The sequence below is a fragment of the Notothenia coriiceps genome, unplaced genomic scaffold (genome assembly GCF_000735185.1).
Source record: "Notothenia coriiceps isolate Sejong01 unplaced genomic scaffold, NC01 NC01_scaffold00027656, whole genome shotgun sequence".
Taxonomy (NCBI): Eukaryota; Metazoa; Chordata; class Actinopteri; order Perciformes; family Nototheniidae; genus Notothenia; species Notothenia coriiceps.
In genome coordinates, this window is record NW_011360357.1 from 25,405 (window position 1) to 53,034 (window position 27,630).

The 27,630-nt window shown below is 40.5% G+C and overlaps 4 protein-coding genes across 4 annotated transcripts in view; 1 reads left to right on the forward strand and 3 right to left on the reverse strand.

Moving 5' to 3' along the window:
• The window catches only part of afg2a (AFG2 AAA ATPase homolog A), a 9,235-nt gene extending 1,671 nt beyond the window's left edge, over window positions 1–7,564 (reverse strand). Inside the window, exons 1-8 of the mRNA XM_010785395.1 lie at window positions 7,339–7,564; window positions 6,218–6,342; window positions 5,877–6,034; window positions 4,600–4,658; window positions 3,788–4,432; window positions 3,363–3,492; window positions 3,181–3,237; window positions 2,652–2,775 (exon numbers count right to left, since the gene is read on the reverse strand). Coding sequence (XP_010783697.1) covers window positions 2,652–2,775; window positions 3,181–3,237; window positions 3,363–3,492; window positions 3,788–4,432; window positions 4,600–4,658; window positions 5,877–6,034; window positions 6,218–6,342; window positions 7,339–7,513 — 1,473 coding nt within the window. The 5' untranslated portion in view covers window positions 7,514–7,564. The remainder of the gene's footprint in view (window positions 1–2,651; window positions 2,776–3,180; window positions 3,238–3,362; window positions 3,493–3,787; window positions 4,433–4,599; window positions 4,659–5,876; window positions 6,035–6,217; window positions 6,343–7,338) is intronic.
• Window positions 7,565–8,413: 849 nt separating this feature from the next.
• LOC104957747 (fibroblast growth factor 4A-like) lies at window positions 8,414–19,406 on the forward strand. Its single transcript, XM_010785400.1, has 4 exons — window positions 8,414–8,719; window positions 9,843–10,046; window positions 17,808–17,872; window positions 19,149–19,406. The coding sequence occupies exons 1-4, from the start codon at window positions 8,482–8,484 to the stop codon at window positions 19,404–19,406; spliced, it is 765 nt and encodes a 254-aa protein (XP_010783702.1). The 5' UTR covers window positions 8,414–8,481.
• Window positions 19,407–19,911: 505 nt separating this feature from the next.
• LOC104957742 (nucleoside diphosphate-linked moiety X motif 6-like) lies at window positions 19,912–22,316 on the reverse strand. Its single transcript, XM_010785396.1, has 2 exons — window positions 22,098–22,316; window positions 19,912–21,281 (listed from the first exon to the last, which is right to left on the reverse strand). The coding sequence occupies exons 1-2, from the start codon at window positions 22,177–22,179 to the stop codon at window positions 20,899–20,901; spliced, it is 465 nt and encodes a 154-aa protein (XP_010783698.1). The 5' UTR covers window positions 22,180–22,316; the 3' UTR covers window positions 19,912–20,898.
• A 1,697-nt stretch (window positions 22,317–24,013) lies between these two features.
• LOC104957748 (fibroblast growth factor 2) overlaps window positions 24,014–27,630 on the reverse strand; it is a 10,719-nt gene continuing 7,102 nt past the window's right edge. Inside the window, exon 3 of the mRNA XM_010785401.1 lies at window positions 24,014–24,109. Within this exon, the coding sequence (XP_010783703.1) occupies window positions 24,014–24,109 (96 nt within the window). The remainder of the gene's footprint in view (window positions 24,110–27,630) is intronic.

Consider the following 27,630-nt stretch of genomic DNA (forward strand, 5'->3'; position numbering starts at 1 on the left):
GGGGGGGAACCATCTTTTTCCTCATCATCAGGCACTGACAGAGCGCTTGGAGGACTAACAACACCCCAGAGAATCAACCCACAGTGTGTGAAGGCCGGCCAGCAGGCAGAGATGGCTTCTGCATGACGGTCTGCGTTTCCACTGAGAGCATTTCCTGACAGAGCAATCTGCTAGGAGCGCTGGGTTCTTCAGTCATGTGTGTTCAGAACAAGCTTTGGTCAATTTAAAGCAGATCTCCAGAGAAAGAAAAATGTATATTTCGTGCTATAACACTGGCTAAAGTATACAAAAAGAAACACATAGAAGGAAGTGGCCATCACTACTTAGCAGAGGTGGGACCAAGTCATTGTTTTGCAAGTCCGAGTCAAGTGTCAGGTCAGGATGGGTAAGTTCAAGTCAAGTACAAGTCCTAAACTTTGACAAAACGAGTCTTAAACAAGTCATTATGTGCTTTTCACCAAATGTAATGACATCGATCAACAGAATAATACTTAATAATCAAACTTCCCTTTATTAGTCACATTAATAATTTAATAATCCATTTTCTCTCTGCTGGTAAAGCAACTATTTTGAGAGGGATCAGTAAGGTAAGGCTACCATGACGGTTTGATTCAGAAGGAGTTTAATGTATAAGATCCCTGATGTTGAGGTAACCAGAATGTTTATTTCCACTGTGTACAACATGTTATAAGGGACCCACAATCTATCTTTATGCAAGGGCTAATGTGCAGCGAGGCGGTCTCTATGGGTAAAAGAACACCTGAGTCTAGATCCCTCTGCAGGTGGTACTTTAACTATATTTTGATGCTAATACTTTTGTACTTTTACTTGTAACATTTTGAATGCAGGACTTTTTATTGTAACCGAGTATTCCTACACTCTGGTACTTTTACTCAAGTACAAGATCTGAACTTCTCCCACCTCTGGCAATAAATCCTGAGTGGGTACCAAAACAAAACCCTGCTCTGAAGGTTATTTTCATTTTACAAATCCTGCACTCAGATTTTCTTTCTCCAATATCATTGAAATGCAGCCAGATGCTGCTTATTTTTTCGGTTTTCGCTCACTTCTTGACTTTTTCCGACGCGCTTGCATTTAAATCCGTCTCCCCGTCGCTCTGTGCAGCTGGCCTGTACCACTACACCTGCTGTGTGGAGCGTCTGCCCCCGCCCTTCTTTCACATAATGGTATGATCCTAGTTTGTCCTTGCATATGATTGGCCGCATGGTGGCCCAGCTAAATAAAGTCCCGCCCCTGCCTGCAAGGATTCTCAGCAAGAGTAGGAGCGGCTGAAGATTCTGCTCTCCCTGACGAGAGTCTGCTCTTCTAGCGGCAGCTCGCGATCGGCGTGTTGGAGACCTCTGAATTAAAGTATCAAGTCACCTCAAGTCAGAAGGCTCAAGTCCAAGTCAAGTCATTGGTGTTCAAGTCCAAGTCGAGTCGCAAGTGTTTTGTGATTTTGCCAATCGAGTCTCAAGTCATCAAATTCGTGACTCGAGTCTGACTCGAGTCACACCTCTGCTACTTAGTGTATAACGTATATATGAAGTGGAAACTTAGTTGACTCAGATAAATTACCTTTTAGGCAATCAATAGGCGCGTTCACACCGGAGTACTTTTCCCGTTTAGTTCCGTTAGTACCCCTTATGTTGTGTTCACACCAAAAAGAGTACTTAGTGCCGGGAACTTTAACCCCCATGTTTAATGCCTGCTGAGAGGTGGTACCACAAAAGTAGGCTACCTATTTCTGAATGGCTGGGCGAATTGCAAACCACGCCCCGTAAAACTCTGAAAAGTTTTGTAAAGCCGCCATTGTATTTGTGCCATTAGCATTATTAGCATTAGCCCAGCGCACCAACGGAGAGAGACTAACTCATGGCAACACAAAATAAAACATGGGAGCGGTGGAGAGATGAGAAGGTGTCGGCGTTCTGGAGATTTTACTCGGAAGGCTTCAGTAGAAGCTGCTGGGAGTCCCAGCAGCTTCTACTGAAGCCAGTCCCCAACTCCGGGGACTTCAGGCCGGGGACTTCGGGTGGCAGTATACGCCGTGAAGTTGTTTGCGGCCTGCCAGTAAACCCAAAGCAGAAGAAGAAGAAGAAGAAGTGACGTCAGCGGCTTCATTTTTGTAATCTTCCCTCAGGGAAATTATTCCGGTGTGAACGCGATAGGTACTTAGTGCCGAGGCACTAAGTACGGCAAAGTACTTGGTGTGAAAGCGGCTATTATATAATTCTGGACATTTCAAAGAAAAAAGTTCAAAAATCAGTGTCTTCAATGTCCCAAAGTTACTATTTCCAAGTCCTCTTTCTCTTTTCTTTTAAATAGTAAACAAAGATGTTTGATTCAGAACTTTTTGTGTCACAAAACGTTATCTTATCTTAGACTCAGGCCTCCCTACACTACAGTGCATTCATACCAGATGATGGGAGGTGCAGGTTTAAATGGAGTAATGAAAAGAAATATACAAAGAAAGGCATGAGAACACGTTGCATTGTACTTCAGGAGCATAGAGCTTGTTTCATAATCTGAATTTACTGAACATGTCATTTTGTAACTCAAATATGGATTTTTTTTTAAAGATATCACGGGAGAGCAGGGCTCATCAAAAAAAAGTGGTCAATTGCAGGAGGGTCAAAAAGCAAACTCACTGAACCAATCCCGTCCATCAGAGTCAGCAGAGAAGCAACGACTCGTTTCTCCACCTCGTTCTGCGCTCCGTCTCTCTTCGGACACAGAGCGTCCAGCTCATCGATGAAGATTATCGCAGGTTGTCTGGAAATCAAATGAAAATGAGAGAAAAGCCGCCAACAAGACTGTAAAATGCAAAATCACAAGCTGATCATGAAGGCTTTATTTTAGGTGCAGAGCTTTGAATCATAAATCAAATGTCTTTGGTCGTGCTCTTTGAATGTGTTTAATATTTGGTTTGAGCACATTCATCTTTAGCTATTGTTTATTATTGGCGTACTGCAGTTAATATACGGTAAGTATTGTGGCTTAATTTGCTAGTTTATTGCACAAAATAAATGATTACTCTATTAGTGTGGATTTTTACAAATAAGATTCAAAATGAACATGTTAAAAGACAGCGGTGAATACAAAGAAAGCATTAGGTTGCATATAAGGAAAACACACTATGCTAGAGGTAATGATGGGATTAGCCATTTAAAACTTTACCTCTGAGACGCCTCAGTGAATATCTGCCTTAGCCTTGCCTCCGTTTCACCATAAAATCTGCAAAGACATGAAACAACATCATTATTGAATCTGGATGACTATACAATTCCATCACTTTGGTCAGGTTTGCATTACAATTCAAATTCATTCAGGGAAGTGATACTTGAGCAATTTGACCGTACTTGCTAACAATTTCGGGGCCGTTGATGACCGTCATGTGAGCTCCAATCTCATTGGCTATGGCTCGTGCAATCATAGTCTTCCCGGTGCCTGGGGGACCGTATAGTAAGACTCCTCGGGGAGGTGGGATACCTGCAGAGAAAACAGCTTGCAATTAAATCTTGTTTTAAGTTGAAGTAAGACCCAGTAGACATCCTGCTTTACTGAGGATATTCTATTTTTCAGAGCTACTGTCATATTTGTATTGTACTACTTACTTTTTTGTACATTTCCTTTTTTTTTTATTAATCTATACTTTCTCCTTTGTACAAATGATTCCTTTTATTGTGATTATGCATGCACCATTTTAAGTTTGAAAATGTCCTCATTATACACCAAAGCAAACTCCTTGTATGTGTAAACCTGATGCTGATTCTGAAACACGTACCATATTTGGAGAATAACTCTGGATGTTTCAGAGGAAGCTCGATGGTCTCTCTGATGACGTCCAGCTGGCTGCTAAGCCCTCCAATCATGCAGTATTTGACCTTTGACCTTTGAGCTTCAGCATCCGGGTCCTCCTGCCCTGCTCTGTCTCTGAAGCTGACTTTAGTGGAGCAGGAGAGGCAGTAGAAGGTGTCCGAACTCTGAGCTCCACCAGGGGGTGCTGTGGGGACGCTATCAGCCTGCTGTGAGCTCTCCAGACTGTAAGACCCCTCTGCAGGAGAATCATGGGAGGACGGGGTGCAGGGAGCAGTGGGGGGGGAGAGGGGGGAGGAGAGGGAGGAGAGGTGGGCAGGTCGTCGTGGGGTGCTGGCTGCAGGACCCGAATCTCCATTTGAGCTTGGGGCCCCGTCAGAGCCGTTATCGTCCACAGTGAGCAGGCTGAGCTGCAGGGAGAGGTCGGCTGAGGTGGAGTCCAGCACTGAGTCCATCACGGAGGACTCCTCTGGGTCAGGGGGGGTTCCTGAGGGGGGAGATGGTCTGTGGAGGGAGACTCCATCATCCCCTCTTACGGTCTCCACCCGGAGATTGCATGACCGGCCGAAGTAGGTCAAGGGGACGACATTTCCTGGCAGGAGGATATTCCCAACTGGGACAAGACGGACAAACCAGTAGAGTTATTTCACCGAAAAAAACTGAACATAGACAGCAATTCAAAACCAGGACACAATATTCATTTTTCGCCATATTGGAAAATGGTTCCAAATGATTTAAGACATATCACAAATCACGTAATAGTGTGAAAAAGAGACTTACCCAGAGACCTCAGTAAGAAGTTCTTGAACTCATCTGTCTCTAGTGTCTCATCTTTTGACCTGAAAGAAAGTTATAGGCATGTGAGAATTAACCATTAAGACATTTGTAATGATTTTAACCTTTATAAATTACAGATTATAAAACAATAAAAATAAATATGTCATATCATGTTAAATAAAAACAGATTTGTGTGGATGAAGATTGTTACAAATATATGTATTTTGTGGTTAAATGCAATCCGGACAATACTAATTATTATTATTTGAAAGTTTTGCTTTTGAACTGCAGTTAGGACATTTCCCCAGCAGATGGCAGCATTTACCTGAGATACACAACATAAATCTGTGTGATACAAACTAAAGGCATTTTCAGAGGTATGGAATTATGGTTGATACTCTTATACATTATTACAATGATGTATTAACATAGAACTTATTCAACCATTTGTATTGTGATTTGAAATGGGCTTAAATAACACTTTCATAAATACAATAAATAATGCAGCATTATGATTTGTGGATATGTGATTTGTGCATACAGTATGTATGGAAGCCCATTTCCGCCACTTCCACTGATTGCGATTCCAAATGGCTTAAGCTTGTCGTAACCATCAATGTGCCATACATAGTTTGGACCACAGCTGTGGTAGATGCGCGTTCGCAGTCTGTTTCTTGACCTCAACACCTTCACCATCCAATAACTGTAGCAGTATTCGCACTGTTTCTCTGTCAGTCACAATGTAACCAACATCTTTGGTGCATCCATCTGTAACCATGACACTGACCAGATGTTTCCAGTTGCTGTTCAATGAAGATTGCCACCTCAGCCACATCGCTTTTATTCTTTCAACGCCAGAGCTGCTTCTTGCTTAAAATCCTTTCAAGGGTGCGTTTGCTTAGTACAACTCCATGTGAATCAGCAAGCAAATTAAGTATTTCATCTGTTGTAAATCCACGTTTAAAGTAGTCCTCAATGTACGCACAATCCATTTCCGTGTCAAGATAAATAGGAGAACTCGAGCCAAAGAGCAGCTGGTTTGTCTGTTGTGACAAAGTATCTCATAATGACTTTTTATCTCATTATTTCGACTTTCCTATCTCATAATATAGTTGTTTGAAGTAGTGTTGTAAAAGAGTGCATTAGTATTAGATAAGTGTGTCTAATGAACTAGCAACTGAGAATAAGATACCTATAATGTTGTATAACTAAGTATAGTGTGAACATGACATTTTTAATATAATGTGTATTTTAGTCAGTGAGAGCCAGATGCAGGTTACCTGTTGGAGAGGACCACCTCCACAGCCTGAAGCACAGGACCTGTGATGGGGTGCAGCATCACCTCTCCACCTGACTTCACCCTGAGGTTATTCTGAGCACATTTCTGAAGACCAACTTTACCACTAGGAAACGTGGCAACCGGCCATCCTAAACACACCTGGAAGGCAGAAGAAAAGAGACAAATAATAGCAACATCATTCACATCAAGTCAAAAGCTCAGAAATAAGTAGAACTGAAGGCATGCAAAACTGCATTACCCTTGTACTATGTTAGTCGGTGGATTTTAAAGATACAATTGTTCACAAATATCTGATATAGAAACTGATGAGAGGAGAGAGACCTCTTGTTGTCCGGTGGGACTCGTCAGCAGCACCGGCCTCCCGATGCAAACACTGGCTGACTTCATTGAGTTCAGGCTGAGTTGGACTAAAGTCGATCTGCAACTCTTGGGTGTTTTGTCATCAGCTGGGAGGAAAGATAACACATATATAAAGTAAATACACAAATAAAAGTTCGACATTCAAACGTAATTCATACAAACTAAAGCACTAGTAGTTACTGCTCTGACAATGGTGAACAAAATGCTAAGTTAGCATTTGAGTTGTGGTCTTGCGGACAAGAAACAACCTATTTTGTGGGTAAAGGGTTTAGCGGTTCATTCATTGTTGTCTGTAAGCAGCGGGACAATTAGCTTAAGTAGAGATGTTAACAGCTTTTAAGATCTTAACGATTTTGTCTGGCTGTATTCATCCCCCCTTTTCATACTTGCCAAAGGGGGATTTACCTAATAAAGGCAGGGGAAGACTAAATAAAGTCCCCTTTTGTACAGAAATGAGTCTTACTGGAAAGAAAGTTTGATTTGTGTAGTCTTATGTGCATGACACAACATTGACACTGACAGCATTCCTTTGCTGATAAAAAAATACACACAGAGGGTATTGGTGCAGTGGGTTGTGCGTTGGTGTTCGGAACAGGTTCAAACCCCACTGCAGTCAGCATGTCGTTGTGTCTGGGCAAGACACTTCACCCCAAATTGCTCCTGTGGGGATTGCCCACAGTACTGAGTATATAAGTGGCTTTGGATAAAAGCGTCTAACAAGTAACATGTAATGTAATGTATTCATCCTAGAAAGACTTGGAAGAAACATGACTTGTATGTCACTAAATATGCATGCAAACACTCAAATATCCCCAAACCTGAAAGCCGGTGTGGCCTCAGTCAGTGTCTCATTTTAAACCAATCTGCTTGAGCTAAAACTCAGAAATATGTCTCTATAGTCTCCTAGTGACAGCACTTTACCGTTAAACAACATCAGCATCCAGCAGCATCTCTGAGGGCAACAGGGACCATAGCGGTTCTTTATCTGCAGATTGTTAACCTGCTGATGCATTCACACATGCTAACGTTTCACCTTTATCAAACTACTATTGGACTCTTGTGTTAATGTCCAGGAGTCTTACCTTTATCAATGAAATCGTTGACAATGAATGAGTTGCAGTTCAAACTTTTGCAGCTTCCTCCATCGCTGCGGGATGTCTGCAGGATGGAGGTGTCACTGGAACCCTCGTTCGGTAGCAGGGAGCTGTCCCCCTCACTCACTCTTTTAGATTTGCTTTTATTTTTCTTTGAAGACATTTTAATATTGGAAAGATCCCCCACGTGAGCACACAGACATGTGTAAACACCGAGCGCTGATGTAAACTTCCTGGTTAGAGTTTAGTCCCGCCTTCTTTTACCGTAAACACCCGAAATGCACAGAAATGCACCTTTGACTATACATTTGACTTTTTATTTATTGGATTGTAACGTGAAAGTACGAGATTTAATAACAACATTAGGGATTTGTTTCCCCTTTAAACCTTGGTTTATATTGGTTGAATAAACTACAAGATCCTGAAACTAGAAAAAAATGTTGTGCCATATTCAATAGAACATTTTTATAATTGAAGGTTGTATTTGATGCCAATAAGTATAAACACGTTATTCAATTTGTTTAAATCAATAAAATACATTATACAGATGCAGTCTTTCATTCGGCATATATAAAAAAAAAGAGTTTCCGAGTAAAAAAAGAAGAAGAATGAAACCAAAAAAGTAATGCCAAATTCAATAGAAAAATCATATAATTTAAAGGTTTATGTGTTGCCAGGAAGTAGAAACACATAATTCAATATTTTTAGAGATACTTGAAACATTATAACGATGGAGTCTTACATTCGGCTTATATGTTTCCATAATGGTTAAAGTATCAATTTGGATTGAAATGACTGGCCATCAGTAGGTATCATGTAGCACATCATACATTTTTATTCTGGGACAGGATTGTTTCAAGTTTTTTTTTTTTTTTTTAATGTTCTTTATATGTTTGTTTGTATGTATAGTGTAAATGACCCACATCTTGTATCTTGGCTAAATTGTCGGAAGTGTGAATGAATTGAATGCAGTTCGTCACATTACCAAAGCAGCTAATCGAAGCATTACGGTTATTATGCAACTTCTGGGGCGGACCTTTACGTAACTGTACCTTACGGAACACACATGCCGGTTAAAAGAACAACTACTATTCTCTCCCATTAAACACTTGTTTATGTTAGAATAGTATAATGGCTGCTTGTGCCTTTGCTTCAAGGTTTTTCCCGCTGGTAAGGGGAAGAGTGTGCTGCAGAGCTTCATCTCGTGCATGCCCAGCTTTCCGTACGTTCTCGTGTACTGCAGCTCGTGCTCAAGGGTCCGGGGCTCTGACCGGGAGAGAGGACCGGTTCGGTGGAGTGACAGTGAACCTGTCTGACAGCTGTTTACCGGAGGACATCAGTGAGAAATCATTCAGTAGATTACTGAAAGGTAAAGTATGAATGAGACTCGTCCACATGTCATCAACTCGGAAATCTGCAGCAAACAGAGGGTGTCCTATTGTCATACTGATATTCTGTACAAACTGTGAAGTCCACTGAGACAAATGTGACATGTGATATTGGGCTATATAAATAGACATTGATTGATTGATAAACTAGAATAGTGAGCTAGCCTTATAATAGTACTTCCTGGGACTTTATAAAGAAGGCTGCATTATCAGAAATATTGCTATAGAGTTTCCCTTGTGCTTTATGCTTAAATGTCCCTTATATCTCAGCTAATTTTTTATTTCCAGTGCATCTGCAGGTCAATGTTTGATTTATACACTAGTTGTTGTCAGAGATGTCGATTTTTAGATCTTTCCACATACGAAACAAACTGTCATAATACAGTAGTTGTTTAGTAATAGAAATACAGGAAATGTTGTTAATGTATTTTACAAGTTCCCAAGGTGGAGTCTTTGAATGGCTAGTTGTGTCTTATTAGTAGGGCTGATTGATTTAGACTATAATAATTACAATTATATGAACTGATATTGTGATTGGGATATAATATTTTTGAAATATTATTCACATTATCATTAAATAAATTTAAAAAATGATTAAGCCCATGAAATACAGTTTGTAGGCGAGGACTTCTCTGCAGCACAACAACACTTCATTCAGATATTATAATTTGTCTTCACCCAATATTGTGCTTCCCGCACTAGTCCTAAATAACATTTGGAATTATTGTGCAGCCTTAAATAATAACAGTCCAAAACCTAAACCTAATTAATTAGGGATCAGATAAAAAAAGATACATGTTTAATTAGACTAACTGGAAGCAGCTAAATACATTTTTATTTGTTTTGCTTATAAATGACATGTGTTAACTTTTTGAAATAAGTGCAAGTGGGTCTTTTCCTAAATTGGTTAAATGTTTCCTTTCCCTTCAGGCTACTCCCACTAAAGTGTCTCTGCTGTTTGTCATCTTCTCTCTTCCCATTTTCCATTTGTCCCCAGAATAAGATTAGGCATCAATAATACTTCCTGTCTGTTTTTATAGCAGCGACATCTTCAATAATGCATTTTAAAGTGTGTGTAACTTTGTGAACTTGTGACCTCTGCAGATTCTTTGGTCCAGTGGAAATCGGAGGGAAAAGTCGCAGTGTGGCTCCGAGTTCCCATCTCCCTGAGCCGATGTGCCGCCGCCGCCTCTGAGCACGGCTTCTCCTTCCACCACGCCAAACACGACCACACGGTGCTCTCCCTCTGGCTGGGGGAGGGAGAGAGCCGGCTGCCGGGGTTTGCTACCCACCAGATCGGAGTGGCAGGTAGAGATTTATAGCCTAAAAGTTTATTCTTCTAAGTCAAGTCAAAGTTAACTTTACTGTCAATCTTTCAGTTTGTGTGTACAGGCAGAGAGATCGAAATACCGTTTCCCACAATCCCGAATACAAAAATACAAATATATATATATAAATAGGTATATCCTATATATACACAATCAACAGACACATGTATACATTATGCACACATTAAGACATAAATAAAAGCACAATCAATATATACAAAATAACAGTCACTTCAATATCTTTGGGAAATGTACATAGTGCGAGATTGTCCATAGCAACGAAAAAAAGTGTCTTGCTGGATTTGAGTGTCTGAGTGTGTGTGGGGTGTTAAAGTCCAGACGGAGGCAGGGGGGAGGGAGGGGAGGGAATGCAGCCTCCTGACTTTAGAAATAGTAGTTTGACAAATATGAATGTTACCCAAAGGTCAACTTACACTCTTTTCATTGAGCTTTTAGCTGAATCTCACAGTCTTTATCAGAGAGATGCAGCAAAAAGGCCTGAACAAAGATGAATTCACTTTGAGTGAAATGTTCTTGTCAAACCAATGTAGCTTGATTGAGCTGTTTGTGCTTCCAAGTTCTGAATGTCTGTGCAAACAGTCATTGCTGCTTGTAGTTATTTATATCCAACATTTGATGTATAGTACTTAGAATACCCTTTTTGACAAAATAAACTAATGTGCCTAATATGTGACTATATAAACAGAAAATGAACCAACAATAGTGAAAATAATCTGCGCTTAAAAATCTCTCAATTAACTGATATATTAAAGGTGGGTAGGTAAGAATGGAGAAACCAGCTCGAGAGCCCCTTCCTTCAGACTTCCTTACAGAGCCCCTCCTCCAACACACACGAATGCGCACATGACCAATGAGGGCACGAGATAAGTTTGTGCACAGATGGAAGGCTGACAGGCAGGTAGGCCATCCAGTTACTTTAGCCGGGCCGGCTCAGATGATTGGTCGTGCTTTTTACAGTACCACGGCTTCCACAGATTACATTTTGTTATGTATTTATTGTCAAAGCATTTAATGTATTCATTGCTATCGGGATGTTAAGAGCAAGTCCTTTAGAATAAGAGAAAATAGACGTTCAATGGACATGAAAACAGAGAAAGAAATGCAAAATTAGGATAAAAAGATGGAAAATCCAACACAATTGATAAGAACCTTGAAAATAAGAACACACATTGGGCAATTGACCTTTCATTGTTCAGTATCTAAACTATTTACCTCCCTTTTCCTGAGTCTCATTTAGAAAAACAAATCTCTAACCTTAGGTCAGAAATCTATTATGTTTTCGCACTTAGTATCTGTTGCAACTTCAAAATCGTTTAAAAGGAGCCAAATCAATCTGTGGTAAACTATGACCTGCATTGGGTTTTCAAACAGGAAGCATCAGTGGATCAGAGGTTTGTTTTTGGGTCAGCCTGTTGTGTATATTTCAACTTTGGCCCTTTGCACTTTCATAGACAGAAATCCATCAGGCGTGAATGTGGCAGAGGATTAACAGAGGGAGGAGTTACAGGCCTGAAGTGTGTGAGTTTCTGATCATCCAGCAGAGGGCAGAGTGTCTTTATAACCGTTAAGAGAGGATGAACTTCAAGCATGTCAGAACATGTCCAGAGCATCCTTCAGCACAGAAGAGGTCCAGAATTTCCATTTGTTGTCGCCAATAATGAAACTAAGGCTAGGAATTTTAAATATGCAGCTGTTTGGATAATACTGATACTTGTTTGCCCGGTTACTTGCAGCTTGTTGTTGTTAAATAGACAAGAGGACCACACATAATGAAAAATCAATTGAGACATAACTGCATTGACACGGGAGAAGTCATCCAGACACTTTAGAGTTTTAACATTCTGTATTACTTCAACGAGACCAATGTGGGTGTTCATATTGCTGGAATTGAGGCCAATACTCCTATAACTGGACTGTACTCACCATTATCACTTTAGGGTCGGTTTTAAAGGGGCTCTGCTAGAAAAGGCTTAACAATGACGTGCAGTGAGGTAAAGCCAAAGGATGTGAGCCTCAGAGGAACTCAAATGTAAACAGTAGCTATTTTTACATACTGATAATTAAAAGTTCATATTGCAGGATTAAATATGCAGGTTGACTTGTGCTGCTGTGGGATGAAACATTGTTAGGGTGACTAGAGAGTCTGAAATAAAGTAATAAGTCAAATAAAATATCAGAAATTAGTCTTCACTTCGCCAGCTCTGTTGTGATTGGTCAACCACTTAGAGATGTCCCGCCTCTAAGACACATATAATATGTTGGAGCGCTAGCCAATAGAAGCACAAGTGTTACATAGTGAAGCTCCCTCTGTGGGGGACACAGGGATTGTAGCCTTTGCAAACCATGTGCATGCACATAAACCTATATAACACACTACAGGGAAAGCTTAATAGAGCCTCTTTAAAGACTGATTTTGGCTGATGTATACTTGAGTCAGCATCAGTGTTTTTAATGGTTCATCACCAGGTGACTCACGATAACTTTAATAATTGCATTTTGGAAAGCTTCACTCTTTGTCATGCCGTCTCCCCACCCTACAGCGATGTGTCCGACACAACCTAAACAGCAATCAGTCCTTACCTAATTCAATTTTGCATGGAAGCCTAGGGAACCAAAATCAAGGTCTTAGACGTCACAATACTTGTTTCGATTCGTATTCTGTAGTGAAACTCAGCTCAAGTGTGATCCAATTTCTACATCTGACCTCATCCTGACCTACACAGCACCCTACAATTAATGTAAAAACTGAAAAGCAGTAGAAGAAGCCTACGTGAAATATCGATTAAGAGAAGACATCAAACTTTGACTCAGAAGCCACGTGTATTATCATTTATCTACCACAGAACCCACAGCTCCTGTGACGGTGGCTTCTGGGCTTTCTGTCTCATTATTCATAATCCCTTTTTTCTCCTATGCTTCCTATGAGCACTTTGTTTCCTAGACTGAACGCTACATAATGATAGCCTCCCTCAGCTGGCACAGGGATCGGGAATGACATCAGTTTCCACTTGAAAGTCCAAGTCAGGATTTGAAGACGACCCATCCCTATTTACACATCTGTGACATTCATTTAAAGAGGCCGGTCCGGGTCAGTCAGACGGACCAACCAGAAAACCAATAGTCTGGTTTACTCTCCTCTTTCAGAGCTGTCATCATCAACGGCACATAGCTGTCACTCTGAGTCAGTACCTGCTGAAAAAAGCTGCTCAAACAGGAGAAAATCTGGTGAAGTGGGATGTCCACATTATTCACAAGTCAAGCTGAGTCACAGAGACTCTGTTTAGACTCAAAAAAGTAAAGGAACATATTTTATTTAATCTTAGTCCTCTCCTTTTCCAGACATCAACATACTGTGATCTTGTTAGTTTATTAGATTTCTAATTTTATAAAAATGAACACTTTTGTCCCTATTTATTCTAAATGTACAGTGTCGTTAAAGCAGCCATAGTCAATATTTTATAGCAGTACTTCTCAAAGTGTGGTCCGCGGACCACTGGTGGTCCGTGAGTGCCCCCTAGTGGTCTGTGAGTATATTGGTAACATTTCACATTTGAAATTAATTAATTAATTAAAGTTTTCCGCACTCTCGCGGGAATATCTCCGAAAAATGGGGCGAGGTTAAGTTTCACTTTCGATTGCATGATATAACCCAGCGCAACACCTTCATCACACATGTTGCCACTTGTTTGTACCATTTTCAGGCCATTTGTAATCTGTTCTGGAAAAACGATGTGTTTTTTTTATATTTGTGGAGATAGGTGGTCCGCGAGAGTTTTTGTATTGGTTAAGTGGTCCTTGGTATGAAAAAGTTTGAGAAACACTGTTTTATATCACCAATGGATCACATGAATCAAAAATAATTCCCGGAAATTCGGAATCCACAGTCATTTTCAGGTGCCGTTTACACGAGGACAAAACGGGTTGTATCTGCTACTTTTCTCTCGCGTACTAGTACTAGGACTTTTTAGTAGTTCGTTCACACGAGGCCAACACGCAAACGCGGAAACGGACCCCGCAAACGATAACGGGTCCCAAGGTGGATAGATCTGCAAACGGAACGCTCTGGGGGGCAAAACGGCTCCGTGTGTACGCCCTATACGATAATTTTCTGATTACGATGAAATAGCCCCGCCTCCCTCTCCCGCTCAGAGATCAGCTGCTGGGCTCTCAGAAGAGGCGGAGGAAAAGAGAGGCTCCATTTATTATTATTATTATATAGAGTCGTTATCAATTTGTTTTAAAGCTCAATAAATAACAAAGAAGACCTCTGACCGGCACTTTTCTGATTTTGTCCGGAAGATTTAAACTTTAACGGACATGTTGACCGGCGGAAAAAAATGTTAACGGAAACTCTGCCGCACGGTTCCCTCGTCCCTTGGGAGAGGTGGGTGTTTTTCATCTGCTGGTGGACTACCGGAGAGATTTACAGCAGGAGCACAAGCCGTCCACCGCAGAGAATAAACAGAAAGGCAACCATGGCAACCATGCTCCGGGGTCTTCTTCGCTGCTTGTGGTGTATTTTGTGGCGGTAGCAGCGCCACTTACAGGCCCGGCATATGTACAGCGTTTCCAGCGGGTCGAGCGGTCTCGTGCGAACGGGCACGTTAATTGAGCCGAATGCGTGTGAACGGAAGACTTTTTTGAAAACAAATTCGGTGCTTAAACGCAAACGTCCCCGTTTCGTCCTCGGCACCGAATTTGTTTTCAAAAAAGTCTTCCGTTCACACGCATTCGGCTCAATTAACGTGCCCGTTCGCACNACGTTGAAAGGAATTGACTGTTTAAAATTAATGGGTGTCATGTCCTTTTTTAACCAACATGGAGGGGTGTCTTATTCCATAAGCCAATAGAATAGCCTAGGCATGTCCAGCAGTGGCGGCGTTAGGGGTGGCACTTGGGCCCAAGCCCGGAATTTTTCTGAAAACGCCCGGATGTTCCACTTAAAAAAATAAAAAAAAATAATATATATAACTGTAAATTTTCGACATAAGGCGCACCTGAATATAACCCGCAGCAGCGGCAATACCCTACCGGTTCCACTTTTACTTGTTGCGCGCTACCTGTCTCACTCTTTTCCGGCCTCCAGCTTTTCCTGCCTGGAACCCGCGCTTAAAGGTGGGGTCCGCGGACCAGGCCTAAGCCCATAGATGTAAAGGTGTTTGGCCGTTAGCTTGTAAAAATCCATAGATTAGCCGCACCGTTATATAAACCGCAGCGCGAAAAATAGGGAAAAAGGTCGGCGGCTTATAGTCCGAAAAATTACGGTATATATAATACTAATATTTCTTTTAAAACGATCTTCGGGAGTAATGTGCCCTTTCACTGCCCTGAAGAAGAAGTGTCCTTCCTAGTCCATCGCCATATGGCTCTGCCTAGTGCCTGATGAGTTTTAAGCTAATAGTATAGTCTATAATCATTGTCATCGAAGCAGGCCCACAGTCACCAGTAGTGAAGAAAATGGATGATGTCAAGGTGTTGTGAATCTAATGGTGTTCTGCCCTGGCTGGAACATGGGAGTAAACCACACTAATTATACCCTTATTTGTTAGTACTGTATATCAGAACATGACTAACAATGATCCTAAGAGTAACGTTAACCTTCCATACCTCAGTCTACCCTTAAGACGCTAAAATAAACGTATCCAATTTTATTTGTTTTTGGAATTATACGCTCTCGTTTCAGTAAACACAACAACGAAACATAGTCAACAGAACCTGACAGGCAACCCTCGTGAATCAGACTCTATTGGCTGTTGACTGCATAACACTCAGAGTGACATCAGAACGTGACTCTACACTTTTACGTCACAAACAAAGAGGGTGGGATGAGAATAGATCTATAAAACGTAAGCAGTGCATCCAGAATCAGGTGAGACTATCCGCATCCTTTAAAACTCTACGCACATTCGGTCACCAAAATAAGTAAAGACTGTATTTAAATGAGTTAAGGCCATTATGTTGCTTCATTAAAGGATGTTAATGAAGAAGTGTTGTGCAGAGCCTTTGTCCGCTTTAAGGTATTATTAAGGTAGGGTTAATGGTGCTCCAGAAGCCCCCGGACTCCCCTAAAGGAGGCGACGACCCCCCTAAAGGATGTTTCGTCCACCCCCCAACAACATCCTGGGCTAAGCCCCGGATCTCCTAAAAGTCCTAATCCGCCACTCGATGTCCAGTTCCTGTAGCATCAGAGGCCCATGCCCAGTTTTCCACAAATATGGGTATGGAAGAGGGTTCTTTAGGTTTCGCTATAATCCTGTTGTGAGCATAAAAGCCACTGGAAAGAGGGAGCAAAAGAGAGAGAGAGGGGGGGGGGGTTCCCTGGTATACTCCTCTCCCGGTAAGCTCTGTCCTCAGAGCTGGGTTAATAGCTCCGGTAAGTTCTCAGACTTGGTAAATAGCTCCCCACAGTTCTTGTTGAATGTCTGAGTAATCTCTTTGTGAATGAGTTGGATGAATAGATATCGATGTGTTTGTGAATATTAGGCCAGCTGTGAGGAATCTCCTCGAATTCATGCGGATAGGATGGGGTTTTTGAAAGTTTATTCCTGCCATCCCAGGTCGGAAAACATAGGTATGGCATTTGCAGCAATTTTAGATTGAATGTCTGTTACACTTACCACAACAGCGGTCACTCTCATTTCAATCATTTAATTGTTCCTCTTCATGAGGCCTAAGAACTACCGAATTGACATAAACATCCAAATGAATGGGTTCAGTAGAAATAGCACATGTTTAGATACATCAAAACAGATGAAATAAGTTTCAGATAATTTAGAACATAATCACAGCATGAATGCACTTGTTAAGTCGGAGGCTGACATTATAATGACTCAGACCTACAAGAGAAGAAGGTAGAAGTTCCCCTGTGTCAGTTTGGACTGCTTGGCTAAGGTCCACAACATCAGAAAGATCCACCTCATTAACTCCTGAGAACTAGGCACAACCTTGTCAATCACACGACGCTCCTAAATCTGTTCAGCCGATCCCGAAGGATTGATAGTCAGAAATGAGGTGTTGGCCCTACCCTAAGTGTGAGCGTAGCAGGGTGGCCATCATTACCTTTGAAGCAGGAGAGGGAGCGCAGATGTCTTTAAGTTGTACCCAGTCCAAAAGGTGGATCAGTATTGAAGACAAATAGGTCCAAACTAATCACAGGGTTTCACCTTCTCTCTTTACAACATTATACCCTCATACTAAAACATACATGCCTGGATCATGTTCTAATATGGAAACCTTAAATTCACAGTTTTTAAATGTATTAACGCATACCATTTGTGAAACTTCAACTGCCCAATTTCAGTTTGATGTTTATAGAACTCAGAGGTCTTACCTCATAAAAGACCGGTGATAATAAAAAAGCACATTCAAACAATCAATTCCATACCTATGTTTTCCGACAGATGGCAGGAATAACTTCAAAAACCCCATACCTATCCGCGATGAATTCGGAGGGAGATTCCTCACAGGCTGGCCTAATATTCACAAACACATCAGATATCTAATTCATTCCACTCATTTCACAAAGAGATACATCACTCAGCATTCAACAAGAACTGGGGAGATATTTACCAAGGTCTGAGAGAACCTTACCGAGAGCTATTAACCGCAGAGCTCTGAGGGACAGAGCTTACCGGGGAGAGAGATACCAGGGGAAAACCCCCCCCCCCCTCTCTCAGTCTCTTTGCTCCCTCTCTTCCAGTGGCTTTATGCTCAACAACAGGATATAGAAACCTAAAGAAACCTCCTCCATACCCATATTTGTGGAAACTGGGCATGGCCTCTGATGTACAGGACTGGACATCAGTGGCGGATTTAGGATTTTAGGAGATCCGGGGCTTAGCCCAGGAGTTGTTGGGGGGTGGACCGAACATCCTTTAGGGGGGTCGTCGCCTCCTTTAGGGGAGTCCGGGGAGCTTTGAGAGCAACATTAACCCTACCTTAATAATACCTTAAAGCGGACAAAAGGCTCTGCACAACACTTCTTCATTAACATCCTTTAATGAAGCAAACTAATGCCTTAACTCATTTAAATACAGTCCTTTACTTATTTTGGTGAAACGAATGTGCGTAGAGTTTTAAAGGATGCGGATAGTCTCACCTTGATTCTGGTGCACTGCTTATCGTTTTATAGATCTATTCTCATCCACCATCTTTGTTTGTGACGTAAAGAGTGTAAGAGTCACGTTTCTGAATCTGTCACTCTGAGTGGATGCAGTCACAGCCAATCAGAGTCTGATTCAGAGGGTTGCCTGTCAGTTCTGTTGCTATGGTTTCGTTGTTGTGTGTACTGAAACGAGAGCCGGTATAATTCCAAAACAAAATAAAAATTGGAATACGTTATTTTAGCGTCTTAAAGGTAGACTGAGGTATGAAGGGTTAACGTTACATCTTAGGATCATTGTTAGTCATGTTCTGTATACATACTAACAAATAAGGGTATAATTAGTGTGGTTACTCCATGTTCCAGCCAGAGTGCAGATATCACCATTAGATTCACAAACCTGAAACATCATCCATTTCTTCACTATTGGTGATGTGGCGCCTGCTTCGATGACAATAACTTTATAGACTATTACTATTAGCTTAAAACTCATCAGGCACTAGCAGAGCCATATGGCGATGGGCACTAGGAAGGATCACTTCTTCTTCAGGGCAGGGAAGGCACATTACTCCCGAGACGTTTTAAAAAGAAATATATATATATATATACCGTAATTTTCGGACTATAAGCCGCGCCTTTTCCCCTATTTTTCGACGCTGCGGTTTATATAACGGTGCGGCTAATCTATGGATTTTTACAGCTAACGGCCAACACCTTTAACTCTATGGGCTCTATGGCCGGTCCGCGGACCCCCACCTTTAAGCGGCGGGTTCCAGCAGGAAAAGCTGGAGGCCGGAAAAGAGTGAGACAGGTAGCGCGCAAAAGTAAAAGTGGAACCGAGAGTGGTATGCCGCTGCTGCGGCTTATATTCAGGTGCGCCTTATAGTCCGAAAATTACGGTACTTCATTTCCGTCCACTGAACATCAAACGAAAGTGATTTCTCTGTGTCTTCTCTCCAGAGACGAGCGACAGATGAATGCTACTTCTTGGAGCGGCTCGAGAGCAACAACTACAACACGTACCGCTCCAGGAAGTACCCCGACATGTACGTGGCCCTGAAGAGAAACGGCCAGTACAAGCCCGGGAGCAAAACTAGCCGAGGTCAAAAGGCCATCCTGTTTCTTCCAATGGCTGTCAAGGCTAGAAGAAGATGTGACGGCAATGAAGACAAGGTGGCTCCGTCGACATTGCCCCAAAACAGCTGTGATGCTTTCTGACTGTTGTATCCTGAACATGTCTGCTCTTAGTCAGCTTTTACTTTCAAACTGTGGCCACATTTGCACCTAGCTGCTTCACAGTAACTGCTGCAGTAATGCAACTGAAACCAGGTACCTTGCTGAATTGTACCATAGAGTATGGCAGTGTTCATTTTGGCTAAACAGATCTTCTTTGACTTAAAGCAACAACCCTTTCCTACTGTTCAGCTCCTGCAGTCTAAACTTAGCTGTAAGATGAAGGTATAAGGTCCGTATATATACTGTTAAAACAAGTTAAAAAAAGAACATGCATTCTAATCATACACCATTATAACCTGATAAGAGATTAGGGACTGAACTAAATTACTACATTTTAGGATTTTGTAGTTTGTCAAAAAAACTAAGCACCCTAAACCAACTCGAATCAAAGCCCAAGCACTAGTTTTATCGCGTCATTTTACACAACTCAGAATATTCACACTCACACACACAGAAACTGAACAGGTTTCCTGAGCTTGTTTTTTTTTTCCGGATAAAACGATGTTTCCCTTCTGTATTGCCAAATTCCCACGAGGACAATGGTTTTAAATGATGTCTAGTTCAATGACAGAAAGGCAGTTAACTTCAACAACAAATATTATTGTGAGTTACTTGACCAGTCAGTAATTGCATTAAGGCAGACAATATTGATATTGCAACACCTAACCTTATGTTAGCTCCTTCCAGTATGTTTTCAGCTGACACTGGGGGTTAGCTCGTTAGCAAGACCTGCTACAAGTTAAAAACACAGCAACCTTTAAAAATAGTGCCTTTGACAAAAGAAATTAGCTGCTTGGAGCCACTTTTTCCCAACGGTAAGGCTACCAAACAAGTGTTATAAATATGAACCGTATAAAATGGTGGTTCAGGTATAGAGTGGTGCAGTGATGATATGTATGTAGTCCAACCTGGAAGTTAGCATGGCAAAATCTCAACATAAAAATAATCGGGATTTATCCAGGATAATATTAGCATCATTGTTTTAATAGTTGAATGCAATCGCCAGAAGTAAAAAAGCTAACGTTGGGCTATCAAGGAACTTCATAACTGTCACGTGACTTCACGTCAACAAGGCTAAGCTAAATGCGGCTAATGTGTGACGCGATGGCGTTTAGTAGTTTAATTTAGTAATTTAGTTAGCAACTATTGCTTTTATGACACATAGAAGCTTGAGACATTCACCACTGGGGTATTTACTGATTCTCGTATAACTAAACGTGAACATCTCATAAGCTTGTATTAGTCCTTGTATCCCAAACCAGATGAAGGAACCCCGAAATGCTAACTGCTCAATGCTAACTCTCAATGCTAACTGCTCAATGCTAATGTCCAGGTTTAGGACTCATTCTTGCACCACTCTATTGTTCCAAATATTTAGTTGTGAACAGACACACTGCAAACATCCTTCCAGTCATAAATACACTTTTCATGAGTAATACTGACAGCCATGTGTCAACATAACCCCATCGGGTTGCTAGGATTTCAGTGTGGAAGGAAGCTGCCGGTGATACAGCTGGTAAAACTTCCCCGAGTAGACGGCAGGAATAGACTCCATGGAGAGGTCGATGTTGTGGAAGCCGCTCTCCAGGCCGTGGAGCAGTAGCTGGGCGACACGAGCGGTGATGGGGGTGGTGTGCTCGGTCTTTGCTAGCTCTGCAAGCTGGAACCACTCGCAGCGCAGACATTCTTGAGTGCAGAAGTTAATGTCATAGGTGAGAGGGCTGAGTCGGCAGATGATGTACATGTCCGACATGTCGAAGGCGCCGGGGTGGTGGTGCTGCTGCCTGATGCTGAGCAGAGATCTGAACTCTGAGCGAACGCCAGTTTCCTCGAACACTTCCCTGACCGCAGTAGTACCTGAGAATGATTCATTAAAGGTCACCCATTATGCAAAATCCACTTTTTCATGTCTCTTATGCATAAACATGTGTCCCCTCTGTGTGAAGAGACTCTGAAAGTTTCAGGAAAAGATATTCTCTCTCTTTTTGTCCTGATCCATTTCTATAAAAACCTTTATATTTTGGCCACTTTATGATGTCATAACGATGTGTTGTCTTGTGTAACCATTAGCCAATCACCAACCAAGGTAACCCCCCCCGCATCTCCTCCTAGAGCACCATAGAGTTATTTTTAACCAAATCTCTCTCAGAGGGGCGTGGGGAGGGGCTCCTTATTTTCATCTAAAGTAACAGACAGAGAATCAGCACTTTGGAAACAGGGCTGAAACAGAGGGGATTATGGGTAATGCTGCAATGATCTGTTTGGTGTTTGTAACCAAACACTTCAGAGACATGTTTTGTATTTATCTGAGACCTATAATAAAGTAATGAAACACAGTATAATAGGGCACCTTTACAATATTACTAAATGTACGTGGAGGAATTGTAAAGATCTTGACTTAAAGGAATATATTCACGTTCCCTTGTGAGAGTCACCTGATGTTAAGATGTGGGGGAAAAGGGAAAATATATATATTTTTTGTAAAGACAAACGCTGCTTTTTGTGTTGGGTCATGTATATAATACCAAAGCTGCTTTAGAGGTGAATTTGGAGAAACAGATATAAATATATATATATCATGTGCCTTGTTTTGTACGGTTCAAATGAATGTATCATCATCTAAAATCGAAGGCTTTAGCTGTAGATGTACTGTATTAGTTTTGTGACACTCACCAATATTTTCTGCTAGATCAGACAAGCCGCCGGGGAACTTCCAAGCATTCATTGTCTGAAATACAGAAATAAAAATCAACATCAATTGTGATAGAAGGCACTGCTGTAAATGTATATTAGAGTCATATCAGTATCTTGTTTTGTGTTAAACTTCTTCTGGTGCCGTCCAGTTTAAAGTCACTTGTTTCCTGCAAGTGTTCAATGGCACCAAGTTTGTTTTGTTATATAGAATCACAGCAAGCAGCAGACTTTGTGAAAGTATCTTCGTATGTATCGAAACTAATAATTATACATGTAGAGAGATGTTTAATAAGAGCATCCTTTCATTTTATGTTTTATATTTAGTGCCTCACTCTGGAGGCTTTTACATTTGCTGCGGTGAAGTGTGTCTTCAAAAGCTGTTTCACCACTTACCCTCGATATTTAATAACAGTATGCTGCTGGTTAAGTTATGATGTCAGTGTTGTGTATATATATATATATTTTTGTAGTTATCAAAGACATTTGTATGCAGTGCTTTTTTCCCCATTTAGAAATGCTATTTCATATTTCCTTGTTCGTTGAACACACGTGCACTACAGCTTTTATTTGAGTGTATTGTCAACAGAATGCTATATTTTTGAAGCTGTTTCTATGAATGGGCTGGAAAGGAAGAAATAAAGAGATTTTGTGTAACTCTAATCAGTGTGGTGTTTTTTGATATACATTTTTTTTCTTGTGCCCTTAATTGTCCCACAGAGGGGAATTCTGCATTTGACCCATCCTACTGTAGGAGCAGTGTAGGGAACAGTGCCTTGCTCAGGGACACCTTGGTAGTCATTTTCAGAGTAAGAAAGACAGGGTTGGGAAGGTTTAAAAGTGTATTCTGTTACAATTACTTATAACCTGTAAAATAATGGAAATCAGTAAACTAATCTGAGTTTCACAGTTTGATTCTTTTTGGGGTTTTCCTTTTCCTGTAGTTTGTTATAGAGATCACGTGATCGGGGATCGGAGCCGATCACGTGATTTTCAAAAGATCGGAATCGGGAGGAAAAAAATCGGGGATCGGGATTTTTTTAATTTTTTTTAATAAATACTTCTTTTTTTTTTTTAAATAACCTTAAGGGACAACTTGAATGCTTTTTTTCTCTTAATGCATTGCATAAAGATCGGATCGGGAAAAATCGGTATCGGCAAATTGTCAAAATCAAATGATCGGAATCGGATCGGGAGCAAAAAAAGGTGATCGGGACNNNCATTCAAGACACAATTATATCGCTTCATATAATCCTTGGTTGCAAAACTGTTTACCAAACGGCCTGTTAAACATACGTATAGCAACATGAACACATTTGTGATGACAAATGTGTTCATGTGTTCATCCATTGTCAAAGAACTAACAACTGGCCTCTAGGAATACAACATGTCTGCAGGAACAAAATGTACCCTGATCCAGCCTATATTATTTGTCATTACTCTATTGTTGTCCATGTCTTATACTGATAAATAACTCTTTGAGGATTCCCCAAATGATTGTCTAACACTGTGTCGTATTGATGGTGGTTAGAAACAAAAAAGACACACATTTTAAAACCAAATACATCTGTCCAGAAAACATCTGCCAATATAATCTGAGTTCAAGATCCATTTGAAGCTGTTATGCTTTTCTCTTGTAAGTCTCTCAGAAAGTTCAGGTTACAGTAAAACCACTATAACATCTGAGTCCTTTGACCAATATAGTGCACATTAGAATTGACTTTATTTAAGTGGGCCGGTTTGCTGACAACATGCAGCAATGCGTCCCAGCTGGGAATCCTAAAAGCTTCTAATGGGGAAGCAGTTAGTGGCCTGGAAGTGTGGGAAGTATTTAATCTCTTCCTCTCCTCGTTCATCGGGATGTTTACTGGAAATGTGCTGCACAAGAGTCTGGCAGTTCAGAGCTCACGAGGGGGTACGAACTTCTGGAAACTAAAGATATTATCACTCACAACAAGGGACAGATCCCCAGTGAACTGAAGGTCGTTTACCGACTTGGGGAGTAACAGAAAACATGTAACAATATTACCTAATTAGCATTAAAACATTTTTAAATGTATTCCCTAACAGTTACAAAAACATTGATCCAACCAAAAAATAGGGATTACTTGCAGGATTACAATCTTACAATGCACTCATTGAATTATATATAAACTGCTGCCAGCATGTGCTTAATGAAAGGCAGGTTTCTTCTTTTCTAAGGTTACATTGTTCTGTTTTCTTGCATAATACACTTAAGTAAAACACATTTTAGTGATATTTCTTTCCTCTTGTATTTATTTTTCATTCCATTTCAAATGGAGGTAATCCAAAACTAGTGGAAAGGGATCAGGTTACATTACTAGAAGGGGTCCTATTATCTTCAACTTTGGTGTTTTATCCTTTGCAGACCATGCACATGCACAAAAACCTATGTAACAAACTAGGGATGTCCCGATCACCTTTTTTTGCTCCCGATCCGATTCCGATCATTTGATTTTGACAATTTGCCGATACCGATTTTTCCCGATCCGATCTTTATGCAATGCATTAAGAGAAAAAAAAGAAAAAAAGCATTCAAGTTGTCCCTTAAGGTTATTTTTTTATTTAAATTGGATATTCTATCCAACATGGATATAGCTTCTTTCTTTCACAGCAGCATTGGATCAGTTCAGTTGTGCAGCATTGGATCAAAACAAAATCAAGCTTTCAGTACTCGTTAGCTTACTGCTACAATTAGACACTGCGCCCTGCCCACTCTGTTGCCAGATTTGAGAGAAATAAGCAACCAGGTCTATGAAAACAAGCCCCAAAGAAGCAACACATACATGATGTTGTGTAATTTGAAACCAAAACCAAGGCCTCAGGATGACTTTAAGACTTGAACATGGTTATATTTGTTTTGTAACATTGAATAAAAATTTAAAAAAAAGTATATATACATTTTTTTTATTATTAAATCCCGATCCCCGATTTTTTTCCTCCCGATTCCGATCTTTTGAAAATCAAGTGATCGGCTCCGATCCCCGATCACGTGATCGGATCGGGACATCTCTAGTACAAACAATATAACTGATTCCCTTCTGTTGAACATGTTGGATTGTGTATTGTCCGAGTCAGGGTCCTTTTTATTCTACTGTAACTTTGGAAGTTGTGTTACCAATGCTTACTGTTTATTTGATACCAATTTGGTAATACAATTCNTACCGTAATTTTCGGACTATAAGGCGCACCTGAATATAAGCCGCAGCAGCAGCATACCACTCTCGGTTTCACTTTTACTTTTGCGCGCTACCTGTCTCACTCTTTTCCGGCCTCCAGCTTTTCCTGCTGGAACCCGCCGCTTAAAGGTGGGGGTCCGCGGACCGGCCATAGAGCCCATAGAGTTAAAGGTGTTGGCCGTTAGCTGTAAAAATCCATAGATTAGCCGCACCGTTATATAAACCGCAGCGTCGAAAAATAGGGGAAAAGGCGCGGTTTATAGTCCGAAAATTACGGTATGTTATTTAACGAGTTAGTGGGGATTGAAGAGAGCTAGGATTAAATCTACACCTTTTTGCTTTTTGGACAACTTCCCATTGCAATACACTCAAATGTCCTTGCGAACAGAGGAAAAATACTGTGAAACTAGTCTTTATTATTTCAACAAATGGAAACTGAAGTTAGGTCATACTGTCTGTACGATTGATATAAATGTTACTTTCCAAACCGCTTGTACCCCTCTCTTTTTATTATACCACTTTTATCAAACAGGTTATTTTGTTTGGATAATATTTGATTGAATTTGTGTAATATATATATATATATTGTTGGAAAGGGAGAATATGTGTTATGCTGAAATGTTCTGATATTAAAGTGCCACATAAAACACTAAGCGCTTAATGTCACCTTTGTTTTGAAGAAAGCTGTTGGTTTCTTATACATTCTGTGAGCTGCAAGTGTTTCAAACCAATAAAGTAAGTAAAGATATTTACAGGAAAATACGCCGACCAGGGACATTATTACAGTTTAATTCAGTGTCTATTATTAAATAAAACATATAATATTGTTCATTGGAGGTGAACGGCTTGACATGTTAAACAATGATTTAAACAAACGGAGAACATCGAAAAGTGAACAAATAAAGATGTCTTAGACAAACTATTCAATCTAAATGATTTATCTCTCTTGGCTGGTATGATATCCATCACAAGTGCTCACAATATCCGCTCCTTGAACCTCCTAGAAAACATGAATTGTCTGGCCAAAATCATTCTGTCTCGCTGGGCGTTAGCTGCCCAACACCCTGCTCAACAAGAGACTTTTGTTTTTACGTTTCTTTTTATTTGACTGTGACTCTACAGCTATTAGTCAAGAGGACATTTTTCTTTCAACAGCAACAACCACCCAGGGAACAATTAATTATACAAAGTTACAGCTTTGAATAAACATTTTGCAGAGTTTTATTTCAATTGGAAAACCAAAGAAATGTCAATCTATTATATTAGATCATCTTTTTAGTTTCTTTTTTTTATTGAACTATTCATTTATTCAGTTCTTTATTTTTTGCGGTTCTTTTTTATCAAACGCTCAAGACATTTCTATTTTACATTTACTATCAAACATACATGATACAAGTGTATTTATTAAAACATTTTACGGTAATGGTGGAAAAAAATATAGAAAATGAGTTAATCTTGTACAAATCCTATAGGCAGAACAAATGTTTGACTAATGTGTGAGTCGTCAATTATATCAACAAAGAACATTTTAATAAATAGTATATAACTAAAACATGTGCACCATACCAATCAAGGTGATAAATTAGAGGGTAAAAACCGTCATTTCAATATTCCAACTTTTTTTTCACACCACAAATGGTAATAAGAAGAGAGTTAATATTTTTCTGGGTTTCAAATGTTTTTCTACGACCGAGTCAAAGCAGGACAGAGAACTGGGTGGCAGCTGCTGGAGCTTCTCATTAGGGAGGAAATGCTTCTTGCCAATTACATGGCCTGTGGACAAGTCTTCACAACCACCGAACCACATCAGTCACACACACTTCAAACTTCACACTTCCACTGCCGCCTGCTGTGAGCAACAACTCTGTGGCAGCAGACCAGCAGCCGTTCAGAAGGTTGACTGCTTCTCATGCAGTCAGAACATCCTTCAGATCCATTTAGTTTGACAGTAGGTAATTAAACAAAAAACAAAAGACTATGTTTCCAATTCTTCTTTTGCTTATGTAAGATGCTTGATCAGTGAACAATTAAACAGTTAAAGTTAGTTTTACTTCTGGTCAGTCCGACAATCTGTGAGTTTAATTGAAACGTTTACATTTCAAAGAAAACATACTTCAAATGATTTGTTTCATGTCTTCCTATTTAGGGCTGTGTCACTTAGTGAGCTACTGTATGTCTGGTCAATAAAACAGCAGACTGCGTTTACCTTGAACTCAAGCTTTTTCAAAAGTAGCATCTTCTCTCTAACTTTTTTATTTTGCTGATGAGTTTCTTTGTTTTTCCAAGTATTCATTTATGATTCTGCCAAGGCACAC

What these genes read in the sequence shown, in the direction of transcription:
- LOC104957742 (XM_010785396.1), bottom strand. Translation starts at nt 22,179, where the DNA reads ATGTTGATTTTTATTTCTGTATTTCAGACAATGAATGCTTGGAAGTTC. An exon ending in TGATCTAGCAGAAAATATTG is followed by an intron (nt 21,282 to 22,097) that starts GTGAGTGTCACA and finishes AATCATTCTCAG; the next exon opens with GTACTACTGCGGTCAGGGAA.
- LOC104957747 (XM_010785400.1), top strand. Translation starts at nt 8,482, where the DNA reads ATGGCTGCTTGTGCCTTTGCTTCAAGGTTTTTCCCGCTGGTAAGGGGA. An exon ending in ATTCAGTAGATTACTGAAAG is followed by an intron (nt 8,720 to 9,842) that starts GTAAAGTATGAA and finishes TGACCTCTGCAG; the next exon opens with ATTCTTTGGTCCAGTGGAAA. An exon ending in AACTGGGCATGGCCTCTGAT is followed by an intron (nt 17,873 to 19,148) that starts GTACAGGACTGG and finishes TCTTCTCTCCAG; the next exon opens with AGACGAGCGACAGATGAATG.